Here is a 22,463-nt window from a genome sequence, read left to right on the forward strand (position 1 = left end):
TATTAAACTTTAATACTATCCTCACATGTGTCATTCTGGAAGAAAGTAACTCTATAACCGGCGCATCTCCAATATTGAATATTGCTATACAAACATTGTCAACATGCATAAAACACTATGGTATAATTCGATTAGACTATTATCTAGCAATGTTTGATAATATTTATGGAAAAATTATTCTTTTTGCAAAAAATTTGAGGAGCTGAAGCTTTTCTTCACTCAAAGGCTTTTTGCCCAAAAGTTTTCGCTGCTTTTTTGTTTTTTAGAGCCCAATCCTTGATAGAAATTATTTTTACTTTTAGTTCAGCTAGAATTACAAAAACTATTATTTTATGATGTAAAAAAGTCCAAAATTATTTAAATTTTTCAAATAGTTTTATTTAGTTAGAATGAGTTAGTTAGACAGAAAATTTCGTAATATTTTATATTTAATAATTATGAATTTGCGATAATGGGACATTAGGTCACTGACAATTAGGATCAAAGCTCTATCCACGCGAACAAATTGTTTGATCTCTATAACCTGCAATGTTTCTTATTTCAATTTAGGTCAAATATTTTATTATAGATCGATTTCTGTTTGTAAGAACCTTTATTATTAACAAAAACTAGTGCTGGTAACGGAGCCTTTTCCAAAAACTAAAAAGTATAATATGTAATACTTAAATCCATTATATTCCCATTTACATTCTAAATATGATATGATTTCAAAATGATTACAATTATTATTCATGTAGGTGTTTAAATGGAATCATCAAACACATACACGTATAGCAAAATTTACATTTTAATTGTAATTTTTAACTTACAATTTTGTTTTTGAAAAGTTGTGAAATCGTTTTAGTTTTCCATTAAAATAACATATATGTATACAAAGTTTTCTATTGACGGCGTTCTAGAACCAAAAACCGTCTTGAAGTGTCAACATTAAAACTTTTAAAGTAAAGGTTGTGGTAATGTATATATTTATAGAAAAAGATTGTCTTTAAATCAAATGTAATTTCGCTTCTGTAGTAATTACAACTATTTCAAATTCGTTTAAATAGTTACCATGACTACGTTAGGTGCAATATTGATACGCGTTAATGGAAAGAGAGCATTAAAATCGCGAAAAAAGTTACTTTTCGAATATTGATAATAAATAATATCATTTTATAGTACAAGGTCGATCTTCAACCATCTGATTACCAAATATTTTTTATAAATTTTATTAATTTTTCACTTCTATCACAGTTTTTCTTTCGAAAAGTGTTCATGGCTTTTTTAAATTACATTAATTTTTTCCATTAACGGTTTTTTCAGGCAAGCTTATAACATTATTTTTGTAATTAAATTATCTTCTGATATCTATTTTTTAACAGATCGGTGTATAATCTGTTCAAATCATATGAAGAAGTAATTAAATATAGGTTACTACACCCATCTGTTAACCAATCGAAATTGGTATCAAAATAAAGATAATTTAATTACGAAAGTAATGGTATAGGCTTGCCTAAAATAACTATTCATGGGAAAAATTGATTAAAGTTAATATAATAAAAAATCCTTGAACACTTTTCGATAGGAAAACTATGATAGGAATATTTGAAAATCAATATAATTTCATAAAAAATATATTTCTCATCTGATTATCAGATAAGTGAAGATCAACCTTAGACCAATACTAATTAAAATCGTTATTTCGTCTCTCTTTTTAAATGACAAGCTTTAGAACTTTGCAAAGAACTGTTAGATAGAGAAGAAAGAGTCATTTTGGTTGATTTTGTTCCGCTTATATTCATTGAAACTAAACTAAATTTAGCCTGTCTACATAAAAAGCAGTATAATATTTTTCGTTCGATAAAGTTTTAAAATAATAAAAATAATTTCTTCAAGATATAATTTTCATTTTACAATAAAATTAAACCTCTAAAAGCCCTATGTATATTCTGATAATGATGTTTCCCTCAATAAAATATGATATTCATTTCCCTTCAAGTTTTCTATGAGTGAAGAATACCAAATAACCAACAGCATGCTAAATATTTTAAACATATAGGTTTGATAACGTACAAGTTTCCAATTCCACTTGAAAATTAAGTCATTGAAATAGTTTTGTTGCATTATTATTACTATGATTACTAAATAGTAAAAGCTACAATCTATTCTATCTATGCTATCTATTATCTATCTCTATCTATTTTAAACTTTTAAACCGTGAGTCCATAAAGAAGCGATTTTACTATGATCTTTTTTTGTCATGCATTCGGAGGATTTGTAAACATAAACCATTAATGGTTTCTATTTTAATATTTACAGATTTTTATACCCCCTCTATTTATATTACAAAAAATACATTGATAAGACAAATATGATCGAGAGGTGTCATGAGACACCCGGTATTAACTATATTCCTTTCGTACTTTGGTACATTATAAATGCAACGCTTACTTTTTTTATTTACAAGATATTTTTCTGAAAATTTAAGGTATTCATTTTAGAAGTCAAATACTTGTTTGATTCTTTAAAGAATAGAACTTTAGAGCTACTTTGAGTTTTTACTGTATAAAATAATTGTAGTATTAGTTTAAAAAGTCATACTTCTGATTTAGCAGACATCCCAGTATGTGAGTACAGTATACGTTTGGTTTGATTAGGATATTTATTATGACATAACATAAGAATTGCATTGTACTAACCTACTTAAAATTATCTTTGTTATCTTCAACTTCTGATAACTTTCAAAATTCAAGTTTTTTAAATGATAAAACATAAGATTTTGACAAAAAATGCAAATCTCAAAAATGTGAACGTAAAGAATTATAGAATAATAAATTGCGTTTCATTATGGACGCACGGTCTATTTGAAAAGGAAGGTTTTAAAACAGTGCAGTAGACTAAGAGCTATTCGAACTGGGAAACAGTCAACAAGTTTTCAAACATTTAATGAAACCCTATGAAGCAATATATCTGTGATATTATATTGCAATTTAATATATAATTTATATGTTATTCTATTCAAATTATTATTAATTGTTGTACATCAAGAAATTAAGGAGACAGGTAATTGTAGGGTTGGTATTTTTACTTTGCTAAAAGGTTGAGTAGTTTTGGCCGTAAGTTATTCGTTAAGAAGAAGAATATTGCGTTTCATAGGAATCAAGTGTTTATTTCTAGTTTGTTATAGTAGAAAAATTAAACTTTAAGAAGCCTGTAATCGATATTTTCGAATAAATTCTATGTTATTTGCCTCTTATTTTTGAAGAATAATAATTATTTACGATACTAGTGGGATAACAGCGTTATTAACGGACGTATGCGAAATTTGCACAATGAGTGTCTAGCACGAGCTGGACAATCGCAAAAGTATATTAATAATGCGTTATCACACGTCAATCGTCAATACAAAATAGATAATTATTATTTAACATTTGTCTTGGATTATTGAGAGAAATAGAAATTTTAAAAGTTACCATAGTAACTGTATTCATTACCGCCCTAGTGCGGAAATGAGTTTATTATCACACTAAGGTGATAATGAATTATTTTTCCCACGTATACTAAGTGAGAAAAGTACTTCTTTTCTCACGGGCTAAGACAAATTCTTTTTAAAAGCAGATTGACGTTCATTTAACGGCGTTTTGCAATGCCTTTTTATAAAATTAGTGTTATATTCTTCGATTATTAAAGATTATTTCCTTGTTGTTGTTTAATTTTTTAACCATTTTTGGAATAATATCACCTAGAAAAGATTAGGTTTGGTTCAATTTTTTTTGAATGAGTTTGTACAAAATTGATCTTGCAATTAACTCAGATGCTAAGTTTACAAACTACATAAAACCAATGTATTCTCCTTATTATAATAAACACAACATGTTTATTAATGTAAACATTGAATGGAAAAATATATAAGCAAACAATTGAATGCAAACAAGCAAACAACAAGTTTTTCTCAAGAAGTTTTTTTTTATGCTTGTTTTTAATGTTAAAAACTATAATGCTAATAGAATAGTTTTTTTTGTTAGAAAATTACTTAATATATACAGAGAGTCACTTTAAACAAGACGTGTAGAAATTTTAAAGATGAATATAACTTATTAAAATAAATAAGAAAGTCCATTTGAATATTGATAGAAAATTATGTTGTAACTTCGAAAACCACATAATTCTATTTCCAAAATGTCTCAGCCCGTTTTTTAAACGAGGATTTTGCCTCTTTAGTTCTCTACTACAAGTTCTCATAGCCATTTAAGGATGTACGAGCGAAAGAGCAATTTTGGATAAAAGTCTTTGTTTTTTATTTATATGAAGTTGGATTAAGTCTAAATCAATTCTGAAAATTTAAGGGAGGTTTTCACGATTATTTAAATAAATAAATGACTTAAAAAGAGGCACAGATTTCTCCGAAACAACAGCTAATTAGCTTTCGATATTTCAAAAAAGGAGGTAGATGTCGAAAGATTTTATTATCATTTTTCGTCTACATTCATGGAGTTATCAGCAAATTCATAATTAAGAATAAAAATAAGGTACAAATAATTTCAATTTCGTACTACCTTAATAGATACACGAAAATTGGATGAAAATTACTGGATTGAAGTAAAAAATTACGCGTTTATTTGGCTGTTGATGTTTTCATAGCAAGTAAATCTCTCTTAAATCATTGATCTCAATAGTAATCTAATACTTTTTTATTACGCTATTTTATCTCGAAAATTTGCCAAAAAAAAAATTGCAATCTATGTGTTTATTTTTGAGTTTTATCTCCGTTTTTTTTTGGTACTTCCTGTATAAAAAGTTTTTATTATGATCCCTGTAAGACGTTTTCTAGAACGTAAAATAGGTATACGGTTGTTGGGTTCTTCACGTTGAATTAACAAATTTAATAAGTAATATTCTTATTGTGGTTAAAGTTTTCGCATCAGCTAATTAAAATTGTTGGTTTTCTTATAAAAGATTAAGATAAAACTTTAATTATATAACGAGTAACCGAATGTAATTTATTACTAGTTTTATAGAATAATAGGATTTTTATTTGAGTATAATATCACAATCGATAAAAATATGTCATCTTATCCGTAAGATAATAAATTTAAATGGATAATAAGTTTTTAGAAAAAATTTTCAAACAAAAATTGCTTGAAAACGAACAATTTTCGTATTTAAAAGATTCTGTACGGTTTATAAGATTAATTTTTGCTTAATATTCCCCTTCTTACTATCTTAAGGCAGCAGCAGCTTTCCAAACTTTTAAATTATTGATCCATTATATGTAAAAATTTAGTTGAAAATTCTTTTTTGAAAATTGCTAATTATTTTAAGATTAAAAAAATTTAATTGAAAAATTTAAGAAATTCTAAAAATGCTAAAGTGATAAAGATTTGTGTGTGTTGTAACACTACGTAAATATTTTTTTAGGAAAATATTTTGTAATTAATTTTTGTGTACAATGTAGAAAATGGAACGTATAAAATGAGAAAATGAAAGATAACGAAGAATCACGAGAAGAAAATAGACAATGTTTTATACTTAAACAAAGAGGAATGAAAATTTATTACTTATTTTGTAATTAATGTAATTAATAAATTATTAATGAAAATGTATTTTATCACAAATCTATTAACAAGAGAAAGTAAAATTCAAAGGAGGTTTGATAGTTAAATACCTGTACAATGAGTGATACCTGGAGTAAACTATTTGATACTCTGGTTATCTGGGTCTGATTCTCTGAAATTAGTAGACTTGTGTCCTAAATATCAAAAAAAGTTTTCCGTTTTAAAAAATTCGAATTTTTTTGAAATTTCGAACAGCTATATAGAGAAGAATAGCCAAATCGGAATCATAAACAGCTAATTTGAAAGTTTGTACTTTCTAGAATTTGAGTAAAAAGCTTTTTGGTGAGAAGGATGAAAAAAATTATTTTATAATTCTCGTACGAGTTTTTTGAACAAAATACTCACAAAATTTTATTGATGTAAGCTATAGCGTAAAAGCACAGTTTACAGAAAAATACATAGGCTTTCAAATAAAAAAAGTTCCAAATGCCGATCGACTAACTGGTAAAATCTGTGCATAATATTTTTAACAAAAATTAATTAAAAATTTGTCATAAAAATAATTAATTTCAATAAAAAAAAAAGATAAAAAATTATCAGAATGTATTAAAAATGATTTTAATAAAATTTCTATGTTATAGTATTTTATAATAATAATAAATATTGTAAAATAAGTAAGTTAAATTAATCTTAATTAAAAATTTATATTTATATATAGAATATACTAAACAAATATACATTATAATACATTGAAAGTATTAAAATTAATTAATAAATTTATAATGAAAATGAAACTATAAAATAATTAAATATCATTATACGATATTATTACAGTCAAAATTGTTCAAGTCACTTTACAAAAGGTCTACGTACGAATACGCTCTCATCTTTTAAAAAGAGGTTTTATTTACATTTTTACATTTTAGTAAATTGCGTAAAAATTACGTTCTCATTTTGAAGTAAATTTCGAATGAAATCACATACCAGAATGTCAGGACAAAATTAACTCGTCTCATATAAAATAAAAAAAAAAGAAATATACTACGTGTGGTTTCATAAAAAATACTGTAATATTTGTTACCAATTTGTAGCCGAAATACTTTTTCAAATATAATTTCTTTTAAGTATCACTTTCGCTATACTAAAGGTATTAAATATAAGAAGGTTCAGCATTTTTTAGGCTCATTTTGGACCCTTTCCTTAAAAATATTTTCCATGAATGTAATTTATATCAATCACAGAATCCTTATCCATATACATTATAAATGTGAAAGTAAGGATGTTTGTTTGTTTGTTACGCTTTCACGCAAAAACTAGCAAATAGTTTTTAATGAAACTATACAGCAATATAGCTTATACATCAGAATAGCACATTTATTTGAGCTATAAATTATAAAGATATAGATATTAAAAATAAAAAAAAATTTAAAATTAAATTTAATCTGACATTTACTATTTATGATTCAAAATAATGATCACGGATGAAGCAGAATGATCATACTTTTAAGATCATTTTACTTTTAAGATCAGTGAAGCGGGCGGGTATCATGCTAGTTATAAACTAAAGAAATTTTTTAACTCTATCTGAATTTAATTTAAATGAGAACGTCTCAAGGAAAAACTTTGATGGCGCGAAAAGCCACGAAATCAAAATTTTTTCGACTGTACATAAAGAACATATGTACAATGGTGTCAACGGTGAGACAATCACATATTTTTTTGGACCATTTGATCATCTTTTTATGTGGTAATTCAAAAGAGAACTCGGATAAGAAACACAATGCCGGGGCACAGCTAATTAATAGTACTAAAAATTTTTTTGGAAATATTATTAATAAATTCATTTCGCCTAACATATTGTTATTGATAGGTTGCACTGTATTCATATTAACATAGATACACATTAATGTAATAAAACTATTGTTTTATAACATCTAAAATTTAAGTAGAACTAGTAGTAACTTCCTTATGTATTTATGTTTGAAGAAATTATTATATAGTTTAATTTCATATTTATTCACAAATAGTACGAAATAATAATAATAATCATTATAATTTAACTAAAATTTGAACACATAAATTATATTATTTTGTAAGAACTTATATTTTATGAAGTCTAAGTAACTAAATAATAATAACTAAAAGTTAATGTACAAAATTAAGATATTATTTAAATCGACGAAATTATCGTATTTAATATGAATGGCATACTGTCACGCGATTTATTCATACATGACCTGAACGAATTAGTGAGTTATTACAATATTTGTATTATTTTGTCCTGTTAGAAAAGGTTGGAAATAAGACAATGGTCTTGGTAATTCTTAAAAAGAGGTTTTCCGACACCGACAAAAAAAGAGGAGTTATTTTGTCTATCTACCTATGAGTAGTATCGAATTGGTTTTTAATTAATTGATTTTGAGGAATTTTTCATTCTTTAACAATACTGAATGTATATTAATTTGGTTCGGGAGCAATTTATTTCTTATCAACTATTTTGTAACATACTTTTGAATTACTTTGATCCATTTTGAAAACATTTTGTATCATTCAATTATCAAAGTATTGCCATAATAATTTCATGATTGATTGAAATTTATTTCCAATATTTAGCTAGAAACTTTTAAGTTCTTAAAACGCTTTTATAAGCTAGACCTCTATGTTTGTATGGATGGATTTAACGGATTATTTAAACGTAATTTTCCCTAACTAGTCAACATCCGATTGACTTGAAAATTTTCACTCTTATCATGGATTGACGTCAATATAAAAATTTAATAATCTTATCCTAATCTTATCCTAGTATCCTGACCAGGTCAACAGTATATGCCCGCTCCTCATGTAGAAAGTGAAAAGATCCGAAACTCGAAAAAATAAGCATATAAATTATAGTTTAAAAAACTTAAAAACACGCTTGTTGCACCAAAAAGTGGATAATCATTTTAATGAAACGTAAAATTCATAGCGAGGAAGGAGTCCTCGGTATCTTTCAAACCAGCGAATGTTAAGAATAAATGCTTACAGAATCCCACGTTTTGAATTTTACATTACAATTAAAATTATTATCCACTTTTTAATGCAAATAGATCGTGTTTTTTAGTTTTTTTAATCTTTATAATTTATTTACAATAAAAGCTTGTTAAAAATAAAGAATACCCGTTTAAAAACACCAGGTGAATTTCATTATAAAATCAATAGAATCAATAATAGATTTCTATACTAAGTGTATATTTAAACATATGAAATAACATTAGAAGTATGTTATAGGTTTGTACATATGGGATATATCTTTAAAATAAATTATTTTAATATAATTTTATGCGTTTATAGTTCAAACTATTTAATTTTAAATAATACCCTATTTTATAAGATTGTATAAAATGTCATTAATATCGGATTAATTTAATTTGATTAAATAAATTTATACATAAAATATTTATTTAAGTATTGAATTGATATCGAAGAAAATTCACGTTTTGGTGTCAGTTTTTGGTATAATTTTCGCTTTGAGTAGAAAAAAAGGTTGCACACAAAAATATTTTATTTAAAGGTATAGAGAAGTGTTTTATTGCAATAAAAAGTGGATACAAATTTTAATTTAATGTAAAATTCAAAGCGTGGATTGTTCTCTGCATTCAATCTTTAAATTAACTGATTCGATAGATATCAAGCACCCCGCATTTTGAATTATACATTTTATCTAAAATTATTATGTACTTTTTAAATTAAATATTAAGTACATTTTGAGTAGCAAAGTAGAATAAAAAAATCTACTACACAGGTTTGATTTGATGACTTTTGATATAACTTTAACTTTAAAATAAACTTTATTTACAAAAATAACAGTTAAATTATACAATTATATACAATACAAAATTATATATTATGCATATTTCATTTTTTTAATGTTGTTTTTCCAGGTTATTAGCCATCCTGGGCTGTTGCATGTACTTTCATCGCTTGTATTTGTTACGTACTTTTGATATAAGGAGCGTGCTTCCTATCCACTATACCACCTAACCGTTAAGATTATTGTTAATTTTTATGATAATACTAGTTTGATAACCACTCGCCTTACTGGACATTATAGTATAAACCACCTCTTTATAGCCCCCACCTCTCTTGATATCACTTAACCCCTTTCCATAACACTCGAAGGGATTATTTTACACAGCTAAAATATATGCACAGTTTTCAATTTTTTAAGTGTAAAATAGTCATAATTCATTGAGTATATCAGAAAAGATGGCTATGAATTGTTTGGCATATGCTATTTTAAATTTATACAGAAATCTTTAATTTATGGTTCAAAATGATGATCACAGATAGAGCAGTAAAATGACAGATTAAATTTAAATTTAAATATTTTTTATTTTTTATATTATTGTATTGTCATCGGACCTTCATATGTGTACTCTTATTTTCAAATTAATGGGATAATTAGAAGTAGGCCAAAATTGACTTGCAAGATATTATTAAATTGTTTGTTAGCTACAACTGAAGTTAAATATAACCGTGAAAAACCATAAAAATAGAACTTTGCCTCTTTGGCAGAACAAAACTGAGATTTAAATTTTAAAATACACGTATTCGATTTTGAAAAGCCACTAATAAATAGGAAATTTTTATGTTGATATTTATAATAATATATTTTCAAATAAAATTTGTGTATGTTTATTTACATATCTATGTATACATTTGTGTCAATGACATAAAATTACAAATTCTATGTATTTATTAAAAAATAAATGCCAAAAACTTTTTGTAGAATACATGTTAAATAATAAAATAATATACGGTTGATAAATTTTTATATCTATGTATGTGAATTCAGGCAATTCAAGCAGGACTGACTGGTGATTGCTGTTCAGCAGAGATGTAAGCACAGCATCAACTTTGGACATATACGAAGTACATGCTATAAAAACATTGTTTGCTACAGTTAAAAACTTGTACGGTGTTATCGAAGATAGTGGCAATTATTTTAACGAATAATATAAATCGATTTCTCGTAAGCTATAATGAAATTTATTTAACTTTGAAGAAAAATGTTTAAAAATTTTACACATATAAAATTGATCAAATTAATAAACGAAAAAAACACTTTTTGCATCATCTTCTGTAAATAGGTTTCTGCTCGAATATTTTCTAGAATGCACTGAAAAGGAAATTTTCTAATAATATTATTTTCTGTGTAGCTTTTAGCGATATAAGCTAGAAAATTTGTTGTTTGAAAATTCTATTTCTGTTTGCAAAGTATTTCATTGAAAACTTAAACAGTATTTACTGAGTGTCAATAATTGACTTGAAATGGCATAAGTAAATGGTCAGTTACAAATTCGATAGATTAAGCGGAAGCAATATCTTTTTTGTTTCACACTTAAAAAGATATAGGGGCGTCGTGGGACACCAGGTTGAAACTACGCTCTTTTCACAGCAAATTATGTACTTTTTATTTAAAAAAATTTTTTATTGAAAATTAAAAAAAATCTATTGACGTGGATAGGTTTTAACGTGACGACCTCCCACATAAGGAGCGAGTACCGTAACCACAAGATCATGGCCTTCTTGAGAATACTATTATTATCATTTCAAGATAATAAATTACAAAATAAAGTGCTGATCGGTGCAGATGGCGGACACTTTTTTGTCTAACCTCCATCGGACAAACTTGCGAAAAGGAATATAGTTCCAACAAATAGTAAACTCCTAATAATTCACCTACAGCGTAAGAGCGTACCTACTAACGAAAGGTACTTTTGATAATTTTTCTTCTAAAATTATCTAAATTCACTTGAGAGTACTAGTTCGAAATGGAAACACGTCTTCTTAAACAGATTTTTGACTTAATGTAAGAAAATAAGTTTACATTTAAATTCAGATAGATATTATTAATGAGGAAAGTGGAAGCTTTAATCAGAAAACGAACTATCCGGGCGGGATTCTATAATCAGTCAAAAAACTAGCAGATATTATTCAAAGCAAGTTCGCTTTAAATGAATGTTACTGTACATATTTAATAAAAGTAATCAAAATAATATGCTTGGTGCATCATTTGAAAACTTATTCTACACATGACTGTTCATACCAAAAAATAAATGCTTGCTCACCAGAGTCATCGTAAAAGTGCATGAGAGAAGCCATCAAGGCAATTCATAATATTATTCGTTTTAAAAATTACAGTTGGTTCTTTGTTTTTATTTTTGTTATTTTTTCTATATTATTATTTGATTTTTTTGGATTTGTGCCAATGTAAACAATAATTAAATAAAAATTACACTTTTCTTAGAAGAAAGGATATCCAGACTTAGAGATACTGGCACAAAGTTAGAAAATCATTAACAGATTTATAGAATTTGTTTCAGGTGTTTTTTTATTTGTAAATAGAAAATTTTTAATGCGAAAAGTTCTTTAGCCACATTGAACAAACGGTTTGGATCGTTAGCTCTGAAACGGCAAGCCACTTGATATAATATAACATTGAAAGCACTGGTTGACGAATGAGAAACATTGGGCACAGTCAGTACTTGGATGGGTGATGGCTTGAGAACATTGTTGCCTTTTTGTTATTTACAATAGTTTTTTTTACCCAGTGTTCTTATACGTATATAAAAATTGAGCTTTCGTATATAACTTTGTATCCCCAAAGGGTTGTCAAAGCTGTAACAAACAGTTTAATAAAATGCTGAAATAAATTATTTGTAAATTTTGTGTCAGTGTTTCCTAGTCTATTTGATGTTGCTGATGTTTTACTATTTTTTGAATATTATTTTTGAAATTTTAATTTATTTTTCCAAGAAATTGCATAAATAAACGGTATTTCATTGAGAAGATTTTATTTAATACAGGAACTGCATACATATTATACAGAGCCAATTTTATGCCGGATGTGTGTTAAAAAAAAGAAATATGCATATAAAATATTATCTTTAAAAACTGATTTGTTTTTGGTCGTACAAAGTATTGTTGCATATTGTGTGATCTTTTTTTATGAACTGTTAAAAAAATATTCAACGCCTATTTTTTAACATAAAAAAGTCTTTGATAACTGAAGCGAAATTTTCTAAGACGTGTAAAAACTACTATTCTTTTGACAACATATATTTTATAGTTTTTACGAATTATAGATTCACACTAAAAAATGATTTTTTTTACTCGGTGACGTGGTCTAAATCCAAAAAGTTTATTAGACGAGCTAATTTTATTCAATTTTCAAAAACCAATTATGAAATTCTACTAATTTTGAGCTATATTTTTCACTTATATATTTAAACTGTAAGAAAGATGCTTTTAGAAAATTTAATATTTTTTTTTTTTTCATAAAACTCTTAATGTCTGTTTCAACAACCGATTTTTCTAGTAGGTATCTATATTTCTTCTTTGTTTGAATAAATAAAAAATATGAAAATAAATAATTCAATGTACTTACTTGTAAAAATGCAGCACTATCAGTTTCCTTTAAGGCTTCAATGCAAAATTGCAGCAATCCGGTTGTTTGTTGAAGTCGTCCCGTGCAAGCTGTTACTTGATCCTTTAACGCGCGTAAACGCATTTCTTTATCTTGTCGGATAGCTTCCATTAACTGTAATCGACGGACTTCAATTGCTGCTTTTAATGCTTCACATTGTGCTGTGACAACTGCTTCAAATTCTTGTGATTTTTCCTATAAATGACAAATTAATTGATCTAGAATAATAAGTTGTCTCAATCAATTTTGCTAAATAAATTATGTACGAAGGGCTTAATAAATTATGTATCGTATTAAATATTACGGGCGTTCTACTTCCTAACGTAGCAAGATATCTCCGTATCGATCCCCAAAGGTAGTCTTTCTCAAATATTTTGCAAACTATGGAGCTTATGGTCATTATTGTCTCAGAGAAAAATAAGAAGGTTGGAAAAAATGGTTTCTTAAGAAAATTTTGAGTTTTGAAATATTTAAATTAACTCTAAAATATTGAATTCCATGTTCGGACATAAAAAGGAAAAGAAACTTTTCGTTTTTTCTCGATCCATTTCTATTTTGTAGAAAACCATATGCTTCTTTAAGAACAAAAAAAGTAACAAAATAAAATTAAAATTGATCATTAGTGATATTAAAGAGGTTTTACGATGAGTGCAGTATACAGTTACTAAGGAAGAGATTACGTTAAAATTATTTGTGTTATCAATAAAATGAAATCAATACGAATAAGATAAAAAAGAAAAACTAATAACAAAAAAAAAAAACTAATAAAAACACGGCGAGTTCAATGACTTTTTTGTTTGTTTTCTTCTTGTTTATTAAATTGTAAAAATATCACATGTTGTACATTAGTGTTGTTTCTGATTTCATGTTAGGGTATCCTTCATATTTTTACTTGACATCTTCGAGGATATAAGAGAGAATATATAAATTTGAATGAAACTATATATGTAATAAAAGTTGAATCCTAAGTTGAAAATTGACCGCAAAAACTTTGATATATTTGTTACTAGATTGTTCTTGCTGGGGATCACAGAAATCTAAAGGGAAAATGTTATAATGTTAGTCATTCTTAATGCTGCTGGGCCCGGTAATCTAAAAGGGTGCACTGATAAGGTGGGCAGCACGGAGGCAAAATGCTTACCGTATGTAGCCACAAAGCTTAGGCACTGGCCAATAAAGAGATAAATATAGGCATGCCTATAAAAGTGAAAAATGTTGGAAATATCAACAGTACGATCGGAGTTACTACAAGAAACTAGTTAAGGGAAACAGTGTTTGAGTTAATTTCCAAGACGGACAACTGCAACTGCCTAGTGTTGGAAAACAAATGCTCCATTGCACTAGTATAAAGTTTTTCAGCAAACTAGAAGAAGATATCAAAAACCTAGAAACGCTTTAGGGCAAAGGAGTAGTATGGATTACAAGTTTATGAGTGTAAGAAGAATGTTTATTGGAACAAACTTTTAAATCGATCTGTTTAAGACAACTTTTCGTTCGATAATAAGTAAAATTTGTTTATGCGTTTAGCCAAATGAAAATCTAAAAAGTTGTATCAAATAACAGCGAAACTTAATAGCAAGAAATGATTACCGAAGATTGAAGATGAAAAATATATTTCGCTAATAATCTGATTACTAACTACAAAAATACTTTTACCGAAAAGGATAAACCACAGTTCAAAAAAAAAAAAAAAATTAAAGAAGACAATTCAGAAAACATTGTATCGAATAAATAAATATAAATAATAAATAAATAAATAAAAACAGGAAAAGTTTGATTGTTTTCATTTTCCAAACAGAAACAATATCCATGTAACTTTATCAACAAATAATATATAAAAGGTTTGTTTTTGTTACATGCAAAAAGGATAACAATATAATGAACTACTGATAAAATAGAAAAGGATAAAATATAAATTGACGATGGTGCAGAGGTTTTTAACTATAGGCTGCAGGCCCACGCTTAAAAAATTACATTAATTATTACACCCACCGTTAAGACTTTGTTCATATGTTCCTTGTATTCTGTTGGAGAATTTCTTATTTAAAATTCATGGTAACCGGGTGTTCTCTTTCATGGAACACGGAAAATTTTTAACTATGCCCCAGGCTTTAAATTGATGAATAAAAATTTTAACAAAAAATTTAATAAATTGGCAGTACATAGTCGGTGTAGTACTGAAGTCGTGTGAGTGCGACCCTTTTAGTCCACACGGCTAACTTCCCAAAGGCGGAAAAAACATGTAAAAAAAATGTCTTGTGGTTAGTCATCATAGATTATTCTTCGAACTTGTACTGCAGCTTATGCTTTAACGATCATTATCTCCTAGATAAATGATGTGTTTTATCCACTCAACTAGTTCTGCTGAAAACTCTCTCAGTTCTTCTCACGTGTTAATGTCACTGGTTTGCGAGATAATCGAGGCAAAATAATCCGAACGAACATACGAACATACGCACATACGAACACACACAAACAGACATCACATTGAAAAGGTATGATTCGGATATTGCGGCCTTGAAACCACGGAAATATGTAAAACTGGAAATTTTCAAAATCGGCCCCATTACATTAACTTCCTCTGGGAAGTAATTAATATTTCTATTCATTACTCGAAATGTCGAAAAACATAATCTTTCTGTTAGACTAATAAAAAAGGTTGATGTCTATTCGAAGTTTGGGGGTGTGATCACAAATTTTCCGTGAAGAAAATATCTCACTACTGATAATTTATGTAAGAAGCTATTTCACAGGGACATATTGGACGTATACACATATCTCAACGATAATGTTATGAGATAACGTTTTTAGGCGTGGGTCTGCAGACTATTAGTTAAATAATTTTGGAAGTAAATAACACTTACATTAACTTTTTCACTCATCCCTTTAAGTCGTTGTATAAACTCAGTGGTTGAGCGTGCTTTCTCCGACAGCTGTTGCAAATTCTGTGAGAGTTCAGTCTGAAACAAAAGGATAATACAAAAAATAAATAAAAAATAAAGGATAAATATGTACGTATGTTATTATTATAAGCTTTATATTTATAGTATAAATTTTTTTGTGTTTGGTATATTTTTCACGCTGACCACCATATTGGGCAAAATATATTTATATAATAAAAATATATGTTGTGAAAATATGATATGGTAATAAAAAAAAATTGGATATTTATAAACATGAATGCAATTCAACCGTTTTTGAAACAAAATCGCTGTTACCTTTTTTTATAATAATTTATATTAATTATTTAGAAACAAAAAATTTGTTAAATAAATTCGTAATTATATTTTCAGCAATAATTTTTGGCTATATTTATGAAAAGCAAATATTTTCTTGTGTATCTTGTAGATACATAGAAACTTCTAATCTAAACTCTTGATATGAAGCCCCGATTTTTCACAAATCGACATAAATCAACTTTTTATCACCTGTAGGTACTAATCTTTAGAGAAACAAAGAGTTTAGATTAGAAGATAGATTCGTGTAGAGAAATCCGAGGTTGGTCATTATAGGATGTCTTAAAATCTTATGAACATCCGAATCCTTATATTTTCTGCCCTTGTTTCGAATATTATGACAAAGGATGCCAATTTAGAATTGAGTATTTTATGAATATTACTTGTAAGTAGAAAAAAAAACTTCGAATAGCTTTTCCAATCGAAATCTCCAAGAAAAATGATAATCTATGAGTTTGTTCAGATTATTGCATATATTTTTAACCCTCGGCTCAAAAAGGAATGTTTAAAGTCTCTGCAACTGTGTATCTGTGTTTTTCCCGTGGTTTCGTAGTTTCCGAACGGATAAACCGATTTTGATTTTTTGTTTGTTTATTTGAAAAACAACTAGATGATCTTCTAATGAATGGGCATGATTATCTTGATACATAGCTGGAAACGCTCTATGAACAGATGGATCAAAATAGATTCATCCGTTTAGGAACTACGATGCCACAAACGAATCGATCAGACCTGACTTAATGCCGAGGGTTTCTTTAAATTTTTAATGTATGTGTTATCTGTTTTTGTTTCGAATTTCATCAGAAGTGATGCAAATTTCGTATTGATTACTTTATGAATGTTACTTGTAAGTAGAAGCAAATACAAATAAACTTCCTTGAATAGCTGTTTAAATTGAAATCTCCAAGAAAAAAGATAATCCATTAATTTGTCAAAATGAATGAATATATTTTACATTCAAAGACTTTATATCTCTCTATTGTCAATTCTTTTAATAATGAAGGAAAAAAGGTTTTAATAGGTTGTCTTTTGTCAGGGACTTTATCTCATTTAAACACACTGTATAATAATATAATATATAAAATATATATCATATCTCCCCCAGTTTTACAAGGACAAATCTTCTGTCTGAATGATGATGACATACGACAAGCAAGGAAAATGTATATTTTCTCTCATGAAAAACTTTTTGTGTGGAATATATTAATTATAATTATTATGAATGTATGTAAGGCACATACATTTTAGTGCATTTTTATGCAATTAAAGTAAGTGTATATATCCTTTTTTTTTTGCTACTCCTAATTTGCTGGAAGTTCTTATATAATTTAAGCTGTTCACAATTGTAAATATTCCTTTTTTATATACCCTTTGTTTTCTGTAGTCTAGAGACGATTTTCTACTTTAACGCCCAAAAAGTCATTATCATCCTGAGTGTGTAGCACTAAAGCACAGTCTAGGCATCCCAAAAATATCATGCTCGAAGAAATCTAGACGAAGAGATTCAGGCCCGAAAAACCACTCTCCCATAATGTCTCGACCAAGAGGAAAGTTTTTTCGATAGGTGTCGATATGTGAAAATTTTTGTTAAAAAAACAACTGAAGGTTTGTAAACCTATTGCTCATAACGTCACTAAATATAAACTTTAAAATCGAAAAAACAAAGTTATAAACAAATGTAAAAACGGCTATTTTCGCTCATTTTTTCAAGTTTTCTCGGCACCTACGCATCCAATTCGGACTTAACAGACGTCAATCGATAGATTTTTTTTGAGATCTATTTCCCATTTAATTTTGATGTATTGGACGTCAACTTTTTTTTTAATCGCAAGAAAATCGTTTTTTTGACATTTGCGCATTTTTTCGGTTAACTTAGCCATTGAATAGCCGTAAACAAAAAACGTTATTGACTTGGTTTATTCTATAACAACGTATCTTTTGTTTTTTGATAGCAATTTTGTCATCCGTTTCGTAGATTAATTGGAATGTTGAAATAAAACGTCATTATTGTAAATACAATTTTGTTCCTAATGCAAATCCAAGAAAGTGACAGATATTTATCATACAGATAACGCAGAGACTAAAAAAGATTCAAGCGTGTCGAAATAAGTAATGCATTAAAACCGTCTGTCTTTTGGAATTTCTATTTCTAAGCGAATTCCCCAAGATATTGAAAAATTAAACACATTTTTCTTAAAATCGAATATAGCATTTTTAATTCTTCCAGATTTTTTTGCGATAACTTAACATCTAAAGAAAAGATTACAAGAGTACTTTTTTCCTTAAAACTAATAAAAAACACACCAAAAAAAAAAAAAAATATATATATATATATATATATATATATATATATATATATATATATATATATATATATATATATATATTTAACGATGGTCATTTTTGACATCTAGTAGATAAGATCGATGAATATTTGAAATTTGTTTTTCAAATTTCCACTATCATTACAAAAACAATAGCTCCATTTCCTTCGGCAATTCTCTAAAAATATGGATAGTCCCATACATTAGGTATATTTTCGTATACTACAAAATAATATTTTTAATATAATTCAAGCTTATGTTTACTTTATTTTTTTCATTTTTATTACAGTAAATGCAGAGTAACTGTATGATTACAACTTTGCACGAAATAAAATCTTCCATGTGACTATGAAACTCATCTCTTACGTTTCAACTGTATAATTCCTAGAATAACGACTGCATATTGTATTTATGTTCACATCTTAAAGCTGCATTATATCTACACCTATTTACAAATTATAACGTAACATAAATGTCACTAATAATTTTCCTTCTGGCTAAACCTCAAGCTACGAACTAAAATAATAATATTTTTTAAGAACTGAAAAATTATGTGACGACTTCTTCTTAAAATTTTTAGTCGTATATTTATTTTTCTAAAAGTATTCTTGTGTAAAGTATACAAAGTGTTTTTTTTCTTTTAAATCGTTGAAGTTTTTAACGCTTGAAAGATTCTAGATCGTAAATCTAGATAGGATTATTGTTAAAATACTTTGGTAAGACTAAAAGTATAAATGATCAATCCCAGATATAAGCTTAGTATAAATATATTTTACTCTTTAGACAATAAACTTCAAAATTTTTTTAGCTTTTGATTTCACAAATTTTTCTCCCTTCATTCATTTTTATAATAGAGTTAGCCATGAGTAGAGTCTGATGCGACTCTTTAGGTCCACAGAAAAAATTTCCTAACATGACTACGTACGTACACACGCACATGCTTCTTCTCCAATTTGTGTTAAAGCCTTATCCTAACCATGTAAAGATATATTGAACATTTCAATTTCGAAAATCGTACCCATTACAATAACTTATACCGGGAAGTTAAAAAAGAATAATAAAAAGAGATAAGAAAGAGTAGATTCTAGTCTCAAGACCGCACTCGTTTTTTGCCCATATGAACACATTTTATTATGAATTACTCAAAATTTTACAGAATTATTTTAGTATAGAAAAAGTAATATCAGTCTTGAATTTTGTGGAGAAGCAAAATATACAAAGGTTTATAAACTTTTCTCATTGTGAAAATGAATAACAAACAGGCTTTTGTTTTGACTACGACATGTAGAAAACTGTCGTATAATGAAAACCCATTAGGTTTTTCCCAATCAAAAACATAAAAAATATAAATTACACTCAACTTTAAGTATTTCTTGAATCTATGTGACATTTACCTCTTCTGTAAATTAGACGTAAGAAATCCTTTAAATAAAATGTGTATATTTCTCTGTAATATAAAATATCTTTTAGTAGCATGAGCATAGTGCTGTGCTGCTATTAATTTAAAGATACCGTACATTGTACTTAGAAAGAAGTCAAGGCTGTGTTTCATTGATAACTTATGACGGTATCATTTTTGCTTGAGTGAAAATGAAGTGTGTTTTGTTCAGGACATTTTGTAGGTATAATATGTACACAAAGATATTGCAACATAATAACACAAGGATGTTTTTAATATACATAGCATTTGAAGTTATATATATATATAACATAACCTAAGTTTTCGGGTAAGGAACTGAGAGACAAATACTATGTAATGTATGTGGTTGGTATGCTTTCGAGAAAAGACAGAGTATGTTGTTTTTAGGGGCATATATGATATGTGTCACCATCAGGAGACTTATTTTTACCAGATTTTATTGAACTGCAATGTTTGTATGTATGTATGTCACCCAAGATGGTTGACTAGTTATTTTTCTTACACTCTCATGGCATGTGAATGAAATGAAAGGATTTGCGGAGAAGAATACGAATAACTTATGCAAACGGATTACCTAATTTTCTCATCGCCTCCACCATATTTGATATACATACTTTGTTTAGTTTTAAATTGAAAATTCATATCTGATATATATTACAGTCCTGAAAGGTTGGATCGATGGATGTTTGATACTCTTTCACGCAAAAACTACTGAACGGATTAGAGCTAAGGATCTACTCAATTTTTGGCATAGGTAGTGGTACTTTGGGGATCAAAAATGACATAGACCAATTTTTATCCCGGAAAAATGCACGGTTCCTATAGAATACCATACAGGAACCGTGTTTTTTAAAGGGTTTTGTAAAAGTTGGTGAAATAGATTTTTAGCGCATTTTTCTCAAGAAGACTTGATTAATTTACACAGTAACGATAAAAGGTCTCTTTTAATAGCGGGTAACACCACTATATTTTAATCACGAGTAACACCGTTCCTGTGGAGTAGCATAGAGAAGCCGTGATTTTAAAGGGTTTTGTAAAAATTCGAGAAATAGATTTTAGCACATTTTCTACTTTTTAGTAACATAGAAGCTTGTTCTTTAAAAAGTATTTTTAATCAAATTTTTTATTTGTTTTAATTTTTAAATTTCAATCAAATGAAGGGAGTCAGAGCATGATATACTTAAAATAACATTGGAAGCCATTTGATTTTCCTTACGAGGTATGAAGATTTAAAATCAGATTGATCAATCATTTAAGTATGCTTTTTATTACAGATTAGGGAATTTATACACTCCTAGTATATTTTTGAAAAGTCAAAATATTGTTTGCCTTAACGATGTTCAGGAGAGCCTTATACTGGAGTTCCTCTCATACTCAGGAGGTTTAACTTTCTATCAGAACAAAGAGTTAACAGAAGAGTTAAACAATGTTGGTCCGTCATGTCAAGCAAATAGTTAATGGACGTTAGGAGATCATTTAAAAGCAGGAATCACTCGATGAATGTCGTCTTTCACTGCCGTGAAGTTTTGCTTTACATAAATTTACAACTGGACATTTTTTTAAAACCATACGGTATTTTTTGGTGCTTAAATAAAGATAGGAAAAGCAGACATTCACAGCATCATCTTATTATGATTATTACTGGTTGGTTGATGCAGTAAGATTTAAGCTTTATACACACTAACTATGCGTAAATTCTTCGAGTTAACCTTTGTTGATCCGTTTCCTTACAGTTTTCAAGGGGGAACACTACTAAAAGTGTACAACAACATCTATCAGTATGTACGAAGTGTTTTGAATCGTTAGTAGTAAAAGTAGTTCAAGGTCCCATACCAGTAACAAATTGGTCTTGAAATATTTAAAAAGTAGCCTGATATCCGCCCGTTTCACTGGGCTTAAAAGTAAAAAAAACCGCTTTATAGCCTCCACCTCTCTTGATGTGCACAGTTTTCAATTTTGTTAAATAGTCATAATTTATTGAGTATATCAGAAAAGTTGGCCATGAATTGAGATTAATTTTTTTTTTAAATATATTTTATAAATTATAGCTCATGTGTTATTATAAAGTAAGAGCTATATTGCTGTACAGTTTCATTAAAAACGAATTGCTAGTTGTAATGTGAAAGCGTAACAAACAAACAAACAAACAAACATTCTTACTTTCCATTTAAAATATATAGAGATAACATGTTGAAAAGAAGGATAAGACCGGAAATATGCAAACAAAATACTTAACGGAAAATACACATATGCAGTCTTTTTATAGTAATAAAGTCTACTTTGAATAAAAGATCTATCTCAGAAAAGGAAGACAGAATTAACATTTTGTATTTTCTATTTTACCACTGAGACAACGCACAACTACCTCGTTCAATTCATCACGTCATTCAATGCACTTGACAAGTATTTTTTCTAATTTAATCATTTGCCTTTTTCAAATTAGAATGCTTTTGTATACAGCCATATATCCGTGACTGGATC

The 22,463-nt window shown here is 27.7% G+C and overlaps 1 protein-coding gene across 2 annotated transcripts in view; it reads right to left on the minus strand.

Annotated features, from left to right (window-relative positions):
• LOC123294803 (E3 ubiquitin-protein ligase TRIM9) overlaps positions 1 to 22,463 on the minus strand; it is a 621,046-nt gene that overhangs the window by 127,149 nt on the left and 471,434 nt on the right. For both annotated transcript variants that reach the window (XM_044875958.1, XM_044875956.1), the window contains exons 2-3: positions 15,867 to 15,962; positions 12,964 to 13,197 (exon numbers count right to left, since the gene is read on the minus strand). In XM_044875958.1, coding sequence (XP_044731893.1) covers positions 12,964 to 13,197; positions 15,867 to 15,962 — 330 coding nt within the window. The remainder of the gene's footprint in view (positions 1 to 12,963; positions 13,198 to 15,866; positions 15,963 to 22,463) is intronic.

The sequence above is a fragment of the Chrysoperla carnea genome, chromosome 3 (genome assembly GCF_905475395.1).
Source record: "Chrysoperla carnea chromosome 3, inChrCarn1.1, whole genome shotgun sequence".
NCBI lineage: Eukaryota > Metazoa > Arthropoda > Insecta > Neuroptera > Chrysopidae > Chrysoperla > Chrysoperla carnea.